The sequence below is a fragment of the Rhinatrema bivittatum genome, chromosome 2 (genome assembly GCF_901001135.1).
Source record: "Rhinatrema bivittatum chromosome 2, aRhiBiv1.1, whole genome shotgun sequence".
NCBI lineage: Eukaryota > Metazoa > Chordata > Amphibia > Gymnophiona > Rhinatrematidae > Rhinatrema > Rhinatrema bivittatum.
The window spans coordinates 658,962,454-658,984,676 of record NC_042616.1 but is presented as its reverse complement, the minus strand read 5'-3'; the positions used below and the strand labels follow the sequence as shown (position 1 = coordinate 658,984,676).

At 46.2% G+C, this 22,223-nt stretch overlaps 1 protein-coding gene across 1 annotated transcript in view; it reads left to right on the top strand.

The window, feature by feature from the left end:
* The window catches only part of PPP1R42 (protein phosphatase 1 regulatory subunit 42), a 231,902-nt gene extending 210,041 nt beyond the window's left edge, over positions 1-21,861 (top strand). The window contains 2 exon segments of the mRNA XM_029591417.1: positions 20,853-20,898; positions 20,978-21,861. Coding sequence (XP_029447277.1) covers positions 20,853-20,898; positions 20,978-21,064 — 133 coding nt within the window. The 3' untranslated portion in view covers positions 21,065-21,861.
* Positions 21,862-22,223: the final 362 nt, after the last annotated feature.

Here is a 22,223-nt window from a genome sequence, read left to right as displayed (position 1 = left end):
AAAATAAAGATTACATAATGCATCAGGGAGCAAAGTTACTGGAATGTAGCAAATGAAGAAAGAGAAATCTGGATAGTATCAATGGCATGATTAAAAGATTGTAGATATTGGGATCCATATTCAGCAGCATTTAGCCGGATAACTCACAAGTTAATCCGACTGAATGTCAGTGTTTGAATATTTTGGGCATTTATCCAACTAAATCTTAGCTGGATAGTGTAGGGCATTTCTGGGAGTAGTTTTATTAGCTGACTAAGTTATCCAGCTTACTCTGGTCATGCTGCAGAGCTATCCTAAAGTTAGCCAGATAAACGTATCCTGTTATCTTTAAGATAACTGTCTATAATCAGTAGTATGGCTGCATTACTGAATAGCCCTCCAAATTTAGCCAGATAAATGTATCTTGTTAACTTTGCAATCCAGCTAGAGACTGAATATTATCCCCATTAAGGGTAATGCTGAACCTCTCCACTGACTTTGCAGGCCTGTAGGATGCATCTGGAGGTTTCCCTTTGAAAATCCCACTGTGCACACAATGCGGGTACAAAGGTACCTGCATACTTTGCCCTGTATTGAAGCAGTTGCAAGCATGCACCAGAAAATATGTACAGAGATTTGATCATGGTATCTCTGCACATATTTTGCTTCCCCTGACCTATTACCCCTTTATTTGTGTGGTAAACATACATTCACTACGAACAGCAAATATTCTTTTAACTGCACTAAGGGGGAGGGGCAGTAGCAATCAATATCTATGTTTTTGTGGGAAACGTAGGTTTATTTCATAAAATGTTTTGATTATTGACTTCATTGGGGGCAATTTTGAAAGTAATTGTAGTGCTTGCAGACCTGCAAGAACATTTTCAAAGGGAAACTCCTCATGGAGTTTCCTTTTGAAAATGTGAGTCAACAGGGGAATGCAGGTACTTTGCACCTATTTTGAAGCAAATGCAGAGCACATACACTAATGGAAGTGTGGGGATTTCAAAATGAAATGCATGTGCGTATTTTCCCTCCCTTGACCTAACTCCACCCCATTTTCCCTGTGGGTGAAAGTATGCAAACTCTTCACAATGCACGTATTTTACCTGTAGTGGTTGGGGGCATTCTCACAGGACAAGCAGGATGGTAGTCCTCACAAATGGGGTGACATCGAGGATGGAGCCCTGTACGGAAAACTTTTCTGTCAAAGTTTCAACAAGCTTTGACTGACACTGGCACACTGGGTGCACTGAGCATGCCCAGCCTGCAATTATCCCTGTGAGCCACAGGTGTCTCCCTCAGTCTTCTTTTTTCCGCTCTGCAGTCAGCATAGCGGTTGGAGCTCTGTGAGGATTTTTTAACTAATTACCTCATGGAAACACTTAACTTTTCACTTCAAAAAACACTTTCCCTGCACAGGTCTCCCTCCGCGTACGTTTTTACGACGCTCGGTGAGTACTAATTCTTATTTTTCGGTCGGTTTCTGTCACTATCTTAAGGCTGTTAACTGACTGAAGCCTTCCCTTCCCCCATTTTTCAGTTAGCTTTAAACAGCTTGCGAGTATCTCTGTGACACTCTGCTTGCTTATGCTAGTGGGGTAGGGATTTTTTCCTTAACTTTAGGACCTCTGTAGCTTCAAGTCCTTCGTTCCCTGGTACCCTCACGCAGTCGATACCCTATCGCTACACCGGGACCCTCCTAAACCGCCCTGGGCTTTTATATGTCATCAGCGTCCCTCCCCCCACGGTGCCCTGATGCCTTTATCCATGTTTTTTGCTTTTCAGTGCTACCAGGCTTTTTCCTCCTACGCACTGTTTTTTTCCTTGGGCTTCCTCGGTGCCGTCCCTACCCGGATGCATGCCATTGACGCACACGCTGTTAGTCACTGCCATGCATACTCGGGTCGCCGCCACCGTTGCCCGAGACACTTTTTAACGATCCCAGGGTCACTTCATTGATGCCACCCCCCCTTTTGGGGATGCCATCGATGCCCCATCCTCCCCACCGATGTCCAGCCCTTTTCCATCGGTGGGCATCGGTGCCACATCGATTCGTCGGTGGGCATCGATGCCGGATGGTCCCCATCGGTGGACATCGGTGCCGGATGGTCCCCATCGATGGACATCGGTGCCGGATGGCTTGTCCGTCGATGGCATTGGTGCCGGATGGCCGTCCGTCGATGGCATCGGTGCCAGGTCCTTTTGCATCGATGGACACCGATGCCCAGGTGTTTCATCCATGGGCATCTATGTTAGAATGCATCCATCGAGGGCAGTCGATGCCAGGCTGCTCCCATCGGTGAAATTCGATGCCCAGGTGGGTCCCATCGGTGGGTATCCATGCCGGCTCGATTCCGTGGATGGGCGTTGATGCCAATGCCAGCCTTATGGCTGGCATCGATGCCCATGCCGATTCCAGGACTGGCGTTGATGCCGGGATGGAATTCATCGACTGGGAGATCCATGCCATCGATTCCATACGTGTCCATATCGATGCCACCGACACACGTGTCTGGGGCACCGATGCCATGTACACTTGGAAATCTGAGTCTGTCCAAATCGATACCGTCAACGTCTGTAGCCCTATAGTTGATGCCCGTGGCCATGCCACAAACGGCATAAATGCCCGCCTCCATGCATCGATGCCCTCGACACCTCCGTTTTCCTTCGGTGTCCTTGACGCCCTATTGATTCGACTTCGACTCAGTCGATGCCGGTATCTTTTTCAATAACGGCAATGTTTTTCGATTATTCGATTCCACATCGTTTCAAAGATACCTATGCCACTGCTGTCAGTGCCCGTCACTGTCATCATTCTCCTGGCCAGTCATCGACGATTTTTCATACCCATTTTGATGATATCCTCGAAGCCCCTTAGGTTGCCTTCAATATCGTCAATACCGACATAGCACCGCCACATAATACCCTCGCCTCCTCACATTGCTCCACGCTTTGGGTTCTTTTTTAAGCCCCGTATTAGCTTAAGACACTCCATTGTGTCAGGAGCAGAGCAGGCGTGCTGACAGTTCGTCATCGATCGCCTTCCAGGACGACGAGGGCTTCCATCTCGGCGCTGGGGAAAGACCGGGCCGAGCACCGTGGCACCCATCATCGCCGACATCGTGATCGTCCGCCGCTGACGCCATCCAGCACATCGGTGCCATCCTTCTCCAGGCTGGACAACGCTCGGGCAGAGCGACATCACCACTGCCATCAGCACTGTTCCTACAGTTTTGGCAGTCCTTGGTGATCCAGAACTTCCGGATCCAGGTCCGACAGCTTCTGCATTGGCGTCACGACACATCGAGCCGCTGGGACGAGGGAAGGGAACATGAGTTCCGTTAGGGCTCCTCTGTTCCTGGCGTGCCCCACCGTCAAGTGGTATGGGACTATGGCCATCTGTTACACTTAGCAGTCTAAACGCCACTCACGCCTGGCCTGTCTCCTCTGTACCTGTGCCACCATACCGGGTTTCAGAGCGAGATGGACGTTTACGTCCCCGGCCTTACCCTCGAGGACTCCGGAGACCGTCGGAGTCAACAATCTTCACCGGCTCGTCTTGCGGCGATCCACGTCGGATGGTAAGTACCCGCTTCGGCGGCATTCCCATAAAGTTGTGTTCTCCCATTCGGACCGTGGTTCGAAAAGTTCTGGGTCATGTGCCTTTTAGAACTGTATTAGTGTCACATATCGCTATGTTAGCTATGTTAGCCACAATATCAGGAGAACCCCTCTATCTTCTTGGGATTGCAGCAGGGCTTCTTCTCTTGTCAGTAACAAGTCCCTGTGCCGACCAATGCTCTGACTCTTGGTTCCCTCCCAACCAAGGTCCAGCTGCATTGGCTGATCTGCTAAACATGAGATTCAGCAACCATTGCCCCATGTACAAGTCCACCTTGAGGCCTGGCCACAGGTCTCAGTGTCTCCTTGTACAGCATACAGAAATGCGGGTACCACTTACCGCTCACACACCTGCAGGAGCCTACATGATATCCTCCATTGGGACACCTCCTGGTCTCCCATCTGGTCAGATATCAGAGCGGCCACCCCACCTTGTACCAAAGTCCCGGTACACTCCCCCAGGCGCTACGAAGTGCAGAGGGGAGAAGGGAGGGGGGTTGGGGAGTTTTAATTGCACTATTCTTTCTTTTAACAGAAAATAGTTACTCTCCGCACATCCTGGACCTAAGAAAATCCAACTTTCTTTAGACGTCACAGGTACAATGGTATCTTTGGTTACCATCACTCCATACTGCAGTAAGTACATTATTTTAATGTTTCTATGTGCTTTATGGTGAGTCAACATTACAACCCCAAGCTCTGCCGCTGGCACCGGCTTCGGTAAGTGAACTGTCTCTTGCATCACTGTTGGTGAATGCTGTTTTCTCTGCGGAGTGTAACATCATTCACTTTCCTTGCATAGACTACTGCTAACCACTTTCAGTACATGCAAGGAGCTCTCACTTTTTTCAGGACTCACTATACATTTACTAACTGGGATTACTGTCACTGCCATAAATCCCTTCTGTAACACTTCTGGACACCACAGTCTTAAGAACCTCTTGTCCAGCATGCGCACAGACATTCTGATACATTGTTATATGTCCCTGCGCATATTTTCCATAACCTCAGCCTTTCAACTTTTCATGGTTGGGCTATGGGGTTTCTTCCCACTATGCATTTTTCTCATAATTCAAAACTGCTATGGGTTATATTCAGTGACATTCTATACTCAATGGACCTAAGTGGTTTCATTGCTTTCGTCCCTGATTCTTATCCCAGTTCGAACTAGGACCTAGTCTCCTTCGACTCATGCTCGCAATTCCTTAGGGTTATAAAGTTTCTCCTGAAAGCTGTCAACCCATTATGCATCTATTGCACTCCAGCATAGTTTCTCATAAACTTCCTGGACGTTGCACCCATGAGTTATGCCCTTATGCCTTCCAATACTGCTTTTGCAACAATTCTTTGTGCATACAGACAGACAGCATAGGGACAATGTGCTTTCCAACTCATAAGCACGCATTTCCTCTTAGCTGCTCTGCTAGACAGCTGCGCAGCTCTACCCTTGGCCCATGTTCACTTCATGCGTCCTTGGGCCACATATCTAAGAGATTTAATGAACGCTCTATCAGACCTTCTCCACGTAGGTTCTATCCTCTCGAATGGTCTCAATTACATGTGTACAGGGCAAATCTTTTAACGCTGAGTTTAACTAAACTTTCCTCGGCGTCTGCATCATTCCATACGATGCACAGGTTCTGCTCCCTGCACATGTTTCCTATGCGTTCCCTTAGATGCCTTTTCTTCCATCAAAGGCCTCTTCAATATATCTCTTCTGCTGCCTCTCGTAGCCAGCATTCTTCTAATGTTGAACTGGGATGGGGTTCAGTATTCTTTTCCCCACTCCCTGACTGAGATCAGTATGCTTTCCCATACTTCTCAATCTATCATATCAGTAACCTTTTATTCTCTCACCAGTCAGTCCCAAATCATAGACTTACTGATGTTCTTAGGTTCTGGTAGCGTCACAAACCCTTCTAAACATAAATCTTGCCGTTTAATATGGCAGGCTTTACCTCCTGACGCTAAAAAAAAAAAAAAAAAAAAGAGGTATTACCCCTTTTACTTTTCCACCATTTTTTCTTACTCCCTCGGATTCTGTTCTCCAGACATCCTCCACATAGATACACCTTTCTCTTAGGAGGTGTATCGTTTTGGGAGTTGGGTTCCCGTTTTCGGTAATCCTCTCTGAGTCGGCTTACCATGGATTATCCACTGATCAAGCCGCCTCTATTTCTCTAATCACGGAATGAACATATATATTCTCCTTATAAGTCTCATACATTCTACGTTTGAGCCTTTCCATTCCTCTCTTCCACAGTTTGGCAAGGGAACTTCTTTCCCTCTTAATGTCATTCCTGCCAGCAGGGTCCGTGAGTTATGCACTCTTTCCATACTCACCTGACTCCGTTCCTCTGCCACTGAGTAGTTCTACGCATTCAACTTTCTATCCTTTTCAGGTAGATGTTGTATCTCCTTTCCTCAGGAAATACTCTATTAATTTTTCCTAACCTCTCTCTCTCGCCCTAGGGAGAGAGTGGGTTTTCCACATTCCTGGACAGTAATGCTGCGCTTACATTCTATCTACATTGCACTGCATTCCATGTGAATTCCACTTGACTCTTTCCTTCATGCAAGGGTCAAGCTGCTACTTCCAGTGGCCACACAGACCTAATCCTTCTGATTAAGTGGTCTATATTTCCTTTCCTACCAACAAGCAGACATTTCACTACAACACTGTGGGTATCCACATACTGTTGTGTCCGTCTTAGCCTTAACAGCTTCCCTTTGGTTACTGCTGCTTGTACTTTTTTATCAGGTTGCAGCCTGGAGTCCTCTCCATACCTTCGCAGCCTATTATTGCTTACATTTGACTAGCCGGCATGCTCCATGTTTGGCCAGTCCGCCTACTCTTACTTTTTTCAATTCACTACCCAACATCCTTCCACGAACCCATTATGGTGTTGCGGATGCCCTCCGTTCCCATTTCCACCTCAGTCGTTACGCCTTTGCGCATCTGCGGTGTATCTGGTGCATTCCCGGGCATCCTCAGCTCGGTACTCACCCATTTGTGAGGACTACCATCCTGCTTGTCCTGTGAGAAAGCAAATGTTGCTTACCTGATGTAACAGGTGTTCTCACAGGACAGCAGGATGTTAGTCCTCACGAAACCCGCCCGCCACCCCGCGGAGTTGGGTCTGTATACTTTTATTTTAGTTTCGCTTGCGCTTTTTAGCTATAAGACGAGACTGAGGGAGACACCTGTGGCTCACAGGGATAATTGCAGGCTGGGCATGCTCAGTGCACCCAGTGTGCCAGTGTCAGTCAAAGCTTGTTGAAACTTTGACAGAAAAGTTTTCCGTACAGGGCTCCATCCTCGATGTCACCCCATTTGTGAGGACTAACATCCTGCTGTCCTGTGAGAACACCTGTTACATCAGGTAAGCAACATTTGCTTTCTCACAGGACAAGAAGGATGGTAGTCCTCACATATGGGTGACATCATCAGGATGCAGCCAGCAGGGGTCCCCCTTCAGTCTTCTTTTTTCCGCGCAGCAGTAGCCTCGCGGTTTAGGAGCTCTGAAGAGATTCCTGACAGGAATTTTCCTCACGGAGTTAATTAAACTTAAATTGCCCCACAGAGGTCCCTCCTCTAACTTTTCTCAGGCCGCAGTACTGGTAAGTTTTTGACCGTCTTTCGTCGATTACCGTCAAGTTTGGCCCTCACGGCCTACTGGCCGTCGACCGTACCACGGCTCGATTTTTTTCTATGGCCATGGCGTCGGGGTTTCGTCGGTGCCCGGACTGTACCCATACCATGTCTATCACAGACCCTCATGGAGTCTGTGTAATGTGTTTAGGCCGTGAGCATGATGTACTGACTTGCACCAAATGTGCCCTCATGACACCGAAAGGTCGCAAAGCCAGAATGGAGAAGATGGGACTCCTCTTCCGTGCTCACACCCCGATGCCGTTCATCGCATCGACGTCATCGGAACCGGCACCGTCGAAGTTGCACCAGCATCGACCTCCGTCCAGTGACCGTCCACCATCGATGTCTTCACGGCCATCGACTCCCGTTACTCCCCCTCAAGATCGAGGGGATCGTAGGGAGAAACATCGGCATCGTAAGTCTCGGACCGTCGAGGGAGCAAAATCATCGACCTCACCACCGTCCAAGCCACCATCGAAGAAGCCCCGTCCAGAAATGGCACTGACCATTCCTGCGACCGGGACATCGAGGCCACCCTCACCCGATCGGGGTTTGGGAGTCACGATTCCGCCTGTAAAGGTGGTTCCTCCGACTGTGCCTCCGCCTCCCTCTTCCGTCACGGAGCCGGGGCTGCTTGCTCCAGGTCTCCGGGAAGAACTGGATCGGCTGGTCCAGGAGGCCATCAACAAGGCGATGCAACGGCTCCAGGTTCCTCCGGCACTGGCACCGAGAGTGGAACCGGCCACCGACCCAATGACAGCAGCGCTGGCACCGCTGCTATCCCAGATGGAGGCGCTCATGACCGCCCTTCCACCGATGATTCCCAGGTCTCCGATGGCTCCGGTGCTCTTCCCGTTGACAGCTTCATCGGGAGGAGAAACACCATTCCGCATTCCTCCTTCGGGAGTATTGCCTCAGCCATCGATGCCAATTCGTCCCTCGCCACCGATTCATTCATCGGGAGCGATACGCACATTGGCGCCATCGATGCCTTCGATACCGGCACGATGCCTTCCAGGCCGTCCACTGTGCCCCCGGCGATTCCTTCGATTTTCTCGGAGCCTCAGCCGGGGCCTTCGGGTATCCAACCCCCTTCTCGTCCTACAGGTCAGCCTGCTGATCCTTATGACACCTGGGGTGATGATACTTCCACAGACACCGATGACTTACCTTCACCTCCCTCTCCTACTGAAAATAGAAAGCATTCTCCTCCAGAGGACCTTTCTTTCATTAATTTTGTGAAGGAAATGTCTGAGTTGGTCCCTTTTCAGCTTCAAACGGAGCAGGATGATAGGCACCAGATGATGGAGCTCCTCCAATTCCTGGATGCCCCTAAAGTGATCACTTCTATTCTCGTTCATCAAGTTCTTCTTGACCTCCTCAAAAAGAACTGGGAAAACCCAAGATCCATTGCTCCAGTCCATAGAAAAGCTGACACTACCTATTTAGTACAGTCGGCCCTCGGCTTTCAAAAATCTCAGCTCGACCACCACTCAGTTATGGTAGAATTGGCTCAAAAGAAAACAAAAAGGATGAAGCCTCACTCATCTACCCCTCCTGTTAAGGAACACAAGTTCCTAGACAATATTGGCCGACGAGTACTCCAAGGGGCCATGCTCATCTCCAGAATTGCTGCTTACCAGCTGTATATGACCCAATACAATAGAGTCATTTTCAAGCAGATACAGGACTTCTCTGAAACCCTGCCTGACCAATTCCAACAACAGCTTCAAATCCTTGTCAACAAAGGGTTTGAGGCAGGAAAGCATGAGATAAGAACAGCTTACGATATCTTCAACACCTCTACTAGAGTGTCTGCAGCTGCCATTTTGGCAAGACGATGGGCCTGGCTCAAATTTTCTGATTTTCGGCCAGAAGTGCAAGACAGGCTATCTGACCTACCATGTGTAGAAGACAATCTGTTCGGTGAACAGATCCAACAAATAGTGGCTGAATTAAAGGACCATCATGAGACCCTTAAACAGCTCTCATCGATACCTTCCGACTTCCCCTTAAGACAGCCCTTTAGGAAGGACTCGTAAGAAGTCATTCTTCCATCCAAGGAAGTACTATCCTCCACCAGCAAGGTCCCGAACTACGAGGCCTTTCCAAAAACCTCAGCCTCGCCAGGCCCAGAAACAAAAGCCGCAAGCAGCTCCCCAGCCGGGGCTTGCTTCAGGTTTTTGACTTTCACTTGGAGAGCAGCAGCCTGATTCCACTGCCAAGCATACCAGTGGGAGGTTGATTGTGCCACTTTCACGGCATGTGGCAATCAATCATAACCGACCAATGGGTGCTAACAATCATTGCTCAGGGTTACCACCTAAACTTTCTTGCTCTTCCACCGGACTCATCACCTCTGCAAGCATGGAGAGTATCCGACCATTCTGTCCTTCTGGAGCAGGAGGTTTCCCTTCTTCTCCAGTTAAGAGCAATAGAACCCGTCCCTCTCTCACAGCAAGGCCTAGGGTTCTATTCCCGGTACTTTTTGATCCCCAAAAAATCCGGTGAAGTTCGTCCAATTCTGGACCTACGTGCTCTCAACAAGTACCTACAGCGAGAAAAGTTCAAGATGGTAACCTTGGGCTCGCTTCTACCTCTTCTGCAAAGAGGAGACTGGCTCTGCTCTCTAGACCTTCAGGACGCATACACACACATTGCGATAGCTCCAGCTCATTGCAAGTACCTCCGGTTTTTAGTAGGCCCAAAGCACTATCAATACCACGTGCTTCCATTTGGCCTAGCATCGGCACCACGAGTCTTTACCAAATGACTCGTGGTTGTCGCAGCTTTTCTCAGGAAAGAAGGTGTTCACATCTACCCCTATCTGGACGACCGGTTAATCAGGGCTCCAACCCAGCAAGCCGCTCGGTCGTCCCTCAATTTGACCCTACACACTCTAATTTCTCTAGGATTTCTCGTCAATTACGATAAATCCTATTTAGTCCCATCTCAAAACTTTTCGTTCATTGGGGCATACTTGGACACCTTGCAAGCAAAAGCCTTTCTACCTCAACAACGAGTGCTAACCCTCGTGGCTCTCGCTCACCAGTTGCAGTCTCAGCATACAGCAACGGCTCGCCAATTCCTCGTCCTATTAGGACACATGGCGTCCTCAGTCCATGTCACACCAATGACCCGCCTGGCCATGAGGCTCATGCATTGGACTCTGAGGTCACAATGGACTCAAGCTGTTCAGCCTCTGTTGACCATTGTCCACATCACCGACTCACTCCATCTGTCTCTCGCCTGGTGGAAAGATCACAACAATCTCCTCCAGGGACTGCCCTTTCAAGTGCCAGATCCTCAACTCATTCTCACCACCGACGCTTTCAACCTCGGCTGGGGAGCCCATGTAGACAATTTACAGACACAAGGGTCTTGGTCTCCAGGGGAAGCCAAACATCAAATAAACTTCCTAGAACTTCGAGCAATGCGATATGCTCTCCGGGCTTTTCAGGAACGTCTGTCAAATCACGTCATCCTGATTCAGACGGACAGCCAGGTGCCCATGTGGTACATCAACAAGCAGGGAGGCACAGGCTCCTTCCTTCTTTGTCAGGAAGCTGCACAGATTTGGGCAGAAGCGCTCTCCCACTCGATGTACCTCAGGGCCACCTACTTGCCGGGAGTGGACAATGTCTTGGCAGACAAACTGAGTCGTGTCTTCCAACCACACGAGTGGTCTCTCAACTCCTCGGTAGCGACATCAATCTTTCGCCAATGGGGATACCCCCAGACAGACCTCTTTGTGTCCCCTCAGAACCACAAAGTGGACAACTACTGCTCCCTCATTCGGAGCGAGCATTCTCAGCCCAGAGATGCATTCTCCTTCTCGTGGGCAACCGGTCTGCTCTATGCATTTCCTCCACTACCTCTTCTTTCAAAGACTCTTGTGAAGCTACGTCAGGACAAGGGTACCATGATCTTGATAGCACCTCACTGGCCACGCCAAGTGTGGTTTCCTATACTCCAGGATCTCTCCATCCGCAGGCACATTCCCTTGGGAACGGACCCGCATCTGATCACTCAAAAAGACGGATGCCTACACCATCCCAATCTTCAGGCCTTATCTCTGACGGCATGGATGTTGAAAGGTTAATCCTTCAACCACTTAACCTTTCAGATTTGGTTTCTCGTGTCCTGATTGCTTCCCGAAAGCCTTCCACAAGAAAATCTTATTCCTATAAATGGAAAAGGTACACATCATGGTGCACTTCGCACTCCCTTGATCCCTTTTCCTGTCCAATCCCAAGGTTTTTGGACTATCTCTGGCATTTGTCGGAGTCTGGTTTAAAGACCTCTTCAATCAGAATGCATGTCAGTGCGGTAGCCGCCTTCCATAAAGGTGTCGGGGATGTCCCTATATCAGTACAACCCCTCGTAACACGTTTTTTAAAGGGCTTGCTCCATATCAAGCCACCTTTACGTCCTCCGGCCCCTTCTTGGGACCTTAACCTGGTTCTCGGTCAGTTCATGAAACCACCATTCGAGCCTCTTCACTCCTGTGACCTAAAATTTCTCACATGGAAAGTGATTTTCCTTTTAGCTATCACCTCAGCTCGCAGGGTTAGTGAGTTACCTATCCACCTTACACTAAACTCCTGCAGGACTGGGCGTACTCCGCACTCACCCTAAGTTTTTACCCAAGGTAGTTTCGGAGTTTCATATTAATCAATCCATTATACTACCTATTTTTTTTCCCAGGCCCCATTCCAATCCAGGGGAACAGGCTCTGCATACCCTTGACTGTAAACGAGCTCTAGCGTTCTACCTAGACTGTACAGTTGCCCACAGGAAGAGCACTCAGTTATTCGTCTCTTTCCATCCCAACAAATTAGGGCAACCTGTGGGTAAGCAGACTCTCTCCTCCTGGTTGGCAGACTGCATATCTTCTTGCTACCAGCAAGCAGGCATTCCCTTTCAAGACCGTGTTAAAGCACACTCTGTGAGGGCCATGGTGACTTCAGTAGCACGCCTACGACGGTGTGCTTCCTGACATTTGCAGGGCTGCCACCTGGAGCTCTCTCCATACCTTCGCAGCCCACTAGTGCTTGGACAAAGCCGGAAGACAAGATTCCATCTTCGGCCAGTCTGTCTTGCGCAACCTTTTTGCAACATGACGTACCAATACCCTTTCCGCCTGCCCGGTGGGGTTCAGGATGCCCTTTAGCAAATTCCATCCCAGTTGTTGTGCCTGTTGCACGCCGTTGGGTACATTTGGTGCATGTTCGGACATCCTCAGCTCGGTACTCACCCATATGTGAGGACTACCATCCTGCTTGTCCTATGAGAAAGCAAGTGTTGCTTACCTGTAACAGGTGTTCTCACAGGACAGCAGGATGTTAGTCCTCACGAAACCCGCCCGCCGCCCCGCGGTGTTGGGTTCGTAACGTTTTCTTGTTTTATTTTTTCAGCACTGCCTGTAGCTATCAAATAAGACTGAAGGGGGACCCCTGCTGGCTGCAGGGTTAGTGCCATGCTGGGCATGCCCAGTAGGGGCCAGTCAAAGTTCTGGAAACTTTTGACAGAAGTTTTCCGTGATTGGGCTCCATCCTGATGATGTCACCCATATGTGAGGACTAACATCCTGCTGTCCTGTGAGAACACCTGTTACAGGTAAGCAACATTTGCTATATTCGGACAAGCTCTTCTGTTTTTGGCTTGATAGTTCCTCCTTTCTTCTTTTTCTTCTAGTTAATTGGGACCGGTGCTGGGAACCTGGTGCCATGAGCCTTCAAGCACAACTGCCTGGAGATTTTCCCCTATTTTGACAGACCATCCCACTGTTCCTAGTCATTGCAGTGACAGTCCTCTGGCCAGAAGCTGTGCCCCAGGGTTCCTTCCGGAATCCTCTCCACACGTGTGATGTCTTATTGAGGACCACAACTCCCCCTCCCCCAACCAGCAGCATCCCCAGCTGCGGCTGACCGGGGGCCTTTCCACGTGCACAGCACTTGCCACAGAGCCACCAGGCTGGCCCTCGAATAAGCTTTTCATGTGGGTAAACACCTGCATAAATGCACAAAAAGTTTTGAAAATGACCCCACTGTTTAGATTATCGTGAAGAAGCAGAAACTGAGTGCTATCCTGCTGGATCGTTGACAGTGTGCCACACACTGCAATGCTGGAGCCCAAGAGTACTAAATCTGCCTTGAAGATGGAGGCACTACAGAAGTAGCACTCACACCCCCAGGGTAGGTGGGGTGGTGTCCCAGGCTGTGCACAAGGACCAACATCTAGTGGCCTAAGTCAGGGTGCATGTATACTGGGTTGGGCGAGATTAGCGGGGAAGAGGCTTGAAAATATGGAAAGACCAGGGCTAGTTGCGACTGAAATGCTCATGGGCTTCTGATTAAGTTGGAAGCCAAAAGGAGCAGGAGAAATTTGCTGAGCCAAAGAAAAGAAGCAAAACTATTTTCTCAGACGCCAGTTATGTTAAAGAAAACATGCACACAATGCAACTGAGTAGTCTGTTAATCCTGTCCCATGTACACTTGTTTCCATCTCTCTCCATAGCCCTGCATCTCTTCTTTCAAAAGCCACGGTTTTAGCTCTCTTAAGACTACATATATTTTCTGCTTCAGTGCCTCTTCATTAATGTGTGCCATATATTGCATAAAATCTCCCTAGTAACGCTGAGTTTTCTAACTTGTCTGATTGTGACAGTCGTGGAGAAATTCAATATCCAGTCAGCTGATATGTAGCCAGTGTGGCTCCCTTGGACAAAATGCTGGCATTAAACATTGACAGTTTAGTTTTGTTTTTCATGTATGTGTAGCACAATGTAAGTATTCTCGGTGCAGGATTTGAAATGACAGCTGCATATTTTGTTTGTTTAACTTGTTGATCTCTCAGTGCTCTGGGGATATGTATTTTACAGTCTTGGCTTTTTGCATGTGGGAAGGTCTGGGGTTTGGAGAAATTGGGGATCTGTAAGATTGGTACTAACCAGACAGTACATCCCTTTGTGCAGTTATTCCTAACAGTCATAACCCCAGAAAAAGGGATTGTCCCCCAGGAACTATCAGCTGGACCAGGAGTAGTCAACAAGAGCCATAAACAGGTCCGGTTTTCAGGATATTCAAAATGAATATGCATGAGATGCATTTCCATACATTGGAGGCAGTGCATGCAAATATCTCATGCATATTCATTGTGGATATCCTGAAAATCACATCTCTATCTCTTGAGGATTGGAATTAGCCACCCTGAGGTAGACATTAAAAAGTATGGGGCTGATTTTAAATCCTTCGCGCGTGGGGTACATTTCTGCTCATTTGTAACACTTTTTGAACTTGTTGCATGTTGCAGTGAGGAAGTAAAGCACTCCCTGTCCTGTCTTAACATATATTATTAATCATGCAGTTGAAGAACAATTAATATTCCCTTTTCTTTGGCGGCTGAGCACCTAAACTATGTTCTCTGGTCTTTCTGCCATTCTTAACTTGCATGTGAAACATTTGTATACGAGTAGGAAGTTATAAATACATTTGAAGTTATAAAGACATTTGGTAGGCTGCTCCCTTCAATTTATACTTTTAAAATATGGAAGAATTTTTGTCTGTCCTTGCTGCAGTACCTGAATATAAACCACTTTGAAGTGCCTGAAAAAGCAGAATATAAATCAAATAAATAAATAACTATCCCGAGAGATGTATTCTCTAGGGTATAATATTGTTGACATAGCTTTTTCCTCGTAACAAGTCATTCAGATAACACATCTGTTAGGTCCGCTGAAGATCCACCATAGCTGGCACAATATAAAATAGCTAGGTTATTACATTATTGGTAAAATAATTTTCTTGAAAAGTAAGCAGCATGAATAAAGATGATATATATTTTTGTAAATCTGAAATGATTGCTATTTCTAATTAGACTACAATATCTTTAGATATGTATTCAGACAAATGTCACACCCTGAAAAATGTAATCCTGAGTATTTATTTTGCCTTTAAAATATTTTGAAGATTCCTAATGCCATACAGTGGACTGCGTGCTGTTCATTTTTTATTCCTAGATTCTGGAATTGCCTAGTATTCTTCACCTAACTGTTCACAGCCTGTATTTCCTTGCTTATGAATTCAGCCAGTCTGACTTTGTTCCTTGTAAGGACTTCCCTTCAAGAGCTTCCCAGAGCAGCGTGGACTGTATTACAGGAGCAATTATAATGCTTGACCAAATGAGTAAGATGATGTTAACCATCTGCTGGTATATATATATATATATATATATATATATATATCAGCCAGCCATTCGGATTTAGTGGGACATTAATCCAGTTGTAGACCTGAACACTGGCATTAGGTTCATGCTCTGATCATTTCCTGGATTTGTTTGAAAAAATGAATTCAGAATATCTCAGTTAAATCAGATGGTGGCTGACCAGTGAAGTGGCTCCAACTGGCCTGTAACGTTGACAATAAAGTGCTGTAAATGAGCAAGTCTTTCAGTCTCCTGTCTGTCAGAGCTGTCATAATACTGTCCATGGGGATAACTGATAAATCCACTGGTAGAAAGGTTACTTTTATCATTCTGTGGTTAATGTCAGTAAAAAAAAAAAATTGCTTTTCTAGATCACAGTTGTAAATCCCCAACCATTCTTCCAGTTCTTTCATTACTCTGATTTTTCATAGCTTATTTTCTCGTGGCTCTGGATCAGGATTGGTAAAGTCCTACCCCAGGGAAGTACCTGCATAATGAGTGGGGTTTAGGATGGTGATTTAGAACTGTAATGTTGTTTTGGTCAGTCTTTAGAAAGGTTTGCCTTGTCAACAGAAGCTGATAGTGTGGAATGGAGTTCAGATTTAACTTCTCTTATATTCTTTGTACAACAGCCATGATTGTCATAATCTATTGATTCTCCTCTAACAAGCTAGAGAGCAGTGGCTGCGATCTGACATGACAATGGCTATGGTACTTCAGAGCACTCCTCTAGCCCTAATGCATGAATGCATGTAAAATATACACCCTGGGCACAGTTACTGTGCAGTTCAGTAATTGCATGCTTGTGAATATTAGGCAGTGCGCACCTTTGGAACATCCAGTCTGAATTGTTTTAAATGAAAAATGTGACTTACATATTGCCCTTGTGATTTTTGTCACAAATGTAGTAAGTTGCATAGTATGTAGCATGTTAAATTTGTGTTTAAGAGATAATAGTGTATTTGATATTCTTGATTTCATTACCTAGTATGCTTAATACAAGTGGTTAGTTGAATGGTTTTCTGATAATTGCTACTGTAATTTTATAACCAAATTTCTAAGGGTAGAAATACATTTTTAGATATGTGCAAGTTTTTGTAGGGTCACATTTTGGCCCTTCCGACTGGCATTCTCATCCTCATCATCATTGTTCCAGCCAGAGAGTTCAAGGCGTGTTACAGTTAGAATTATTAATGCAATACAGCATAGCAGTTTTGTGTAAGATACACGTTAACAGAAGGTGAATATTCCTGGGGAGTTACAATGGTTAAATAGCATTGGTGAAGAAAAGTGCATCATTTAATAGTGCAGTAGGCGTGAGTAAGGCAGTATTGCTGAAGGGCTATGTATACAGAAGTCCATATTCATTCACTGGCTGGATTGCAAAGTTAGCTGGATAAACATCTGCTAAGCTTAGAGGGATATTCAGTAGTGCAGCCACACTTTTGAATATAGCTGGCTATCTTAAAAATAGCAGGCTAAGCCGATCCGGGTAACTTGAGGACAGCGCTACAGAATGATCCAAGTTACCGGATCCAAGTTACCGGATCATTCTGTTATCCATTCAGTTGGCTAACTAAGGAGGTCATTTATTAAGCATTTTTCCCATAGACACAGAATGGGAGAAAATGACCCCCTTAGCTGGCTACAGTATGCAGCTACATTTTAGCTGGATAATAAAATATCCAGCTAAAAGCTTAGCCAGGTAAGTGCTCCCATTATTAAAAAGTCAGCATTTAGTTGAATGAGTTATCCAGCTCTGAATCTGGACCTCACACTATCTTTAGAATTTAGAGCCACTGGTTTGGAGCGAGCATGTTACAAATAGGGTTATGGAGATAATATCTCATCATGTTAAATCCAAATAAGCCATCTCATGAGATTAGAGTAGCTGAATAGCATTGTTGGCAAGTGGTCTATATATCATCTTGTGTGGGCAATTTCATACTGCTGTGTCACTGCTTGGTGCAGAAAGCTGCTTCAAAGAGACAGGCTTTTATCAGGTTTCCTGTAGGATGTGCGATGCGGGGCCTGCCTGATACCGAAATTGAACCTGCGCAAGTTTCCTTCCCGGTGCTGCCGAGGCTCAGTCTCGGTGCTAATGGGTCTTCGTGCCCGGACGTTCCTACTTTATGTGCCAAGTAATACAGCCTGCAGCTACAAAGTATTTCCCTTTCAGCATGTCCCCTTGCAACGTAATTTGTCTCCGAAAGGATTCCGGTGCTGCAATTGCCATTTATGGATGGAAGGGATGGTGAAAGCAGGAGGAAGCAATGCAGAGTGCAGTTATACATCAGGCAGACAACTGCTGGAGCCCATGGGTTTTGCTCCACGAGCATGCTTTCTCTTTGAAAACTGGCCTGGGAAAAGATACCCACAGCGATTTTGCTCCTGATTCTCCTGCAGGTACTTCGACCGGTGGTTTAGAACATGCAAAAATCACACCCATCGTTGCCACCCCCAATCTAACCTTGCCCCCTCCCCTCCCCTCCAGAATGCCTCCAAACAATGCAGGGAAAAGATTGAGTGTTGTTCCACAGTTTTTGCACTTTTAACTATGGGGAGGGTGTGCAATTTTCAAAAAGCCCTTCCTCGCAAGCAAATTGCTATTTACCCAGATTAATGGCTTTTGAAAATTGCCCTCTATATATGGAAAGTTAGAATCAATGTAAACTGTGAAAGTGGTGGAGAATATATTGGAAAGAACTGGAAAAATTGGAATCCAAAAGCACCTGTCACAAATACTTCCTTGGTGCTATATTCCTAGCTGATGCTCCTAACTGATGTTTGAATAACATTCAGGAGCTTTATTCTCCAGAGCCTTTCTTAAAATTCTGGGCAAGCTATTTGGAATGCAGAGTCTTGCCTGTTTTATCAAATTTAGTTTCACATGTGTAGTACAGTGCATTGGGTATGCATGTCATTTCCTGTTTCTATTTTAATTGGGAACTCTTATTTCTAAAAACATCACTCTGCCAATGTAGCAAAGCTTTGTGCTGACAGAAAACCCTGCAGAAGGGTTGTACATACACTGTTGCTTAGTATAGTGACTCATGTCTCCATTTACACAGCTATTGCTCAAATAATGCTAGCACAACGAGGGGTGCAGGAGAGTAGCACCTTGCAGGTGTTCCCCAAGCAGCTGGAAGCATGAGTTGCAGAAATGCTGGTTTCATCCCACACAGTACTGCCAACATGGGAGTGGTGGTTAGCCTAGTGGAGTGTTTCTCAACCACCAGTCTATTGCCTGGCACCAGTCCCGGCAGCTTTTCTGCCTGTTCGCAGAGCAACGCTGACTGCAGGAGGAAGAGGAAGTAGTAGGACATGGCCTGCAGCTGCATACACTGCCCTGCATTCTGCCTCATCGCCAGAAAACAACGTTCTGAAACTGGCTAGTTATCTTCTTAAAATGACACAGACTAGCTGCAGGGTGGGGAAGGGAGTATAATCTTCCCCAGCGCTTTAGTTATTTATTTATTTTTTATTTATTTAACAGTTTTTTCTATACCGGCATTAAAATACACATCATGTCGGTTTACATTGTAACAGCAGGTAGAAAATACATAGAACGGGGATATGGGGGTGGATAACCAGCAAACAAGAGTAGAGGTGGCTCTAACGGGGAGCCAGAAGCAAAAGTTAAACTAGTTAAATTAGATAAAAAGGGGGAAGGGTAAGAGGAAATATTTACAAAGAGAAGGGGTGCGGGAAGGTAGGTTGGGTTGCTAATTACAGGGGGGGGGAGGGGCAACTGTTTAAAAGGGGCAGCTGTTTAAAAAAGAGAGGGCAGGGGGAGGAAAGGCTGCTAAACAGGGGAGATCTTGGAGGAGAAACAGAAGAATTGCAAAGTGCAGGAAGGTGTAGGGGGAGGTATAGAGGGTGGCTATTTACAGGGGGAAGGAGGGGGGCAGTTAATTAATTTAGGGGGGGCAGGGCAGGGAGGGGGAAGATTGCTAATCCGGAAAGGCTTGGTGGAAAAGCCAGGTTTTTAGCATTTTGCGGAATTTATTTGGGCATGATTCCTGGCGGAGGTTTGAGGGCAGTGCGTTCCATTGGGTTGGGCCTGCAATTGATAGGGCGCGGTCCCTGGTTGACGTTAGACGGGCCCTTTTAAGGGGTGGGACTTGTAGGGTAAATTTATGGTTTGTTCTGGTGGGGCGGGCGGATTGCGTGAAACGGAGGGGTTCACTGAGCCACGTGGAGTTATCATTGTATATCGCTTTATGTATGATGGTGAGTGATTTGAAGAGTATGCGTGATGGGATGGGAAGCCAATGCAGGTCTTTTAGGATAGGTGTTATGTGGTCTGTTTTTTTAGTGTTGTTGATTATCCTTGCAGTGGCATTTTGAAGGATCTGTTAAGGGTTTAATGGTAGAGTAGGGGAGACCAAGGTACAGCGAGTTACAGTAGTCTAACTTGGATGACATAGTGGCTTGGATGACGGTTTTAAGGTCATGCGTATGGAGCAGCGGCTTGAGCTTTTTTATGATGTTGAGCTTATAAAAGCCACCTTTGAGTACTGAGCTGATGTGCTTTTTTAGGTTAAGTAATGGGTCAATTAGGACACCGAGGTTCCGGACTGCGGGTTGTGATGTGAGAGAGAGGGCCATGGGGTCATTTGTGGGAATGGATTTGAGGGTCTGGTGGCTGTGGATAAGTATAAGTTCAGTTTTGGACGAGTTAAGGGCTAGTTGCAGGGATGTCAGGAGGGAGTTGATGGATGTGAGGCAGTCCTCCCAATAGCTTATAGTGGCAGCAAGAGATTCGCGTAGAGGGATGATGATCTGAACATCGTTATCTGGGGGACCCCTCCAACCTTTGCATATAATTTAAGGAAGATAGTGCGCTGGTCCCTAGCCAACAAATGGTTGAGAAACACTGGCCTGGTGCACTTGAAGAGAGTGCTAAGTGAATCTCCCTGCTAGTTCAGCACCTCTTGGCAGCGGTAGTTAGTGAAGAGGGAATCCCATCACTATTGAGAAAAACCCACCTCCTTATCCATATCCATGAGGTCATTAGCTGTGAGGACACTATTCACCAGTATATTACATGGCAAGAGACAGAACACACCGTTCCAGGAAGAGAGCAAATTGGGTCCTTGGGTAACGTTATTCAGCACCTCTAGCCCTACCAATTCATGTAGAAATCAAAAAGGTCTTCTAAGTTGAATGCCTGGAAGGTAATACAATGTTTGATTTTGAACTGTAAAATGTTTTCAAGACTAAATGTAAAATGTTATACGCCATAACCATAAACTTTGTGAACATCGTGACGTACAGGTGCATTGCCATAAAAATGCCTGAAACTAAGTTTGGAACTCTAATGTATTTGCATATTCGCGTTAAAGCTGTTCTTTAACATGCTCCTGTCTTTCTTTTCTTGCCCCAGACAGCTGACTTTGAAAGATCCCCAGCATTCTCTGCCAAGACAAGAGGTACTTGAGCCGCACCTCCTCAGTCAAGTTGCTCAATGACTGCAGATTGGAGTCAATAGCATTTTTCTGTTCTTTGCAGGGTTTACTGGATCCTAAGAACAGGACTAAACAGGAACCAACTCTGAAGTTACCTAGTATTGAATGTGTAACATTTCAGAAGCTGTAATTTACCTCTGCCCCTTTATTCCTTCCCCCTCTTTTCAAGTTTTCAGATAGTAGATTCAGACCATTTTCTCTGTTTTGTGGGAACGCCATCACCATAAGCAGGACATTATCATCTACAGTCATCCAAGATTTGTAAGGAAGGAGATGATTATTTTACAGCAGATTTGAAACCAAATGTTTCTTTTCATTTGGTCACTGCAGCTGTCCCTCATCCTTCCACTATGATGTATCTGTCACAAGTCCAAAAGTATTGATGAAACACTAAAAATGGTTTTCTAATAGTACTAAACTAGTGGATGTGATCATTTTAACATTTCTCAAGTGGTTGGAAGCAGTGGCCTGAAGTACACTCTGCTTATGCTGAAATGTCCAGGTAAAGCACATGCCATCATGTTCCAATGATTATGTATGGCTTTATATTTCAACCATTACCATAGTAACAGCCCTAGAACGTGTTAAGATGTTAGGTGCAGCATATCGCTGGGTACAGTGACCCTAGCAGACTGTTGATTCCACTGGTTTTCATTGCTGTTCATTCCTAACTACCACTTCTTCTGCAGTGAATGTCTTCCTCTTTCATGATACAGTTTTCATGTAAGAAAGTGTCTGACCTCTGTTAGCAAGGGTTTCGTGCACTTGAAAGCTTGAGTTCAGACACTATTATGTGAGCTTAAAATATTATGAACTTTTTAAATGTGTCTTTAGTCATTGTATACTATCATGTAATGAATAAAAAGTACAATTAATGATCTCACGTCATCTACCCCTCCAAAATACATGCTATTTGCTATTCAGTAATCCAGTGTTTGGACTTTTTATGCATTTAGAGTCCAATTTACTGAATTTTCCCAATGTACAAAATTAGTAGAGAAGTCAATATAAATGGGATCAAAGGAACTACTGAAAAGCACTATCTGAAAACCCTGCTGAGACTATGATCTACATCAATGCTTGTAGCACATTGCAATTTTCCAGATGCTGCAATTTTCACTGTTCCTTAAACCTTGAGGCTGATATTCAGAATGGCACTTAGGCAGATAAGTAGTACTTATCTGGCTAAATGGTGCTGCTGAATATCTGAGTATGATCAATGTGCACCACTTAGATAAGTCAGGGGTGGGGGAATGGGCAGATCAGGTAGGAATGGAGTTGGCCGGATA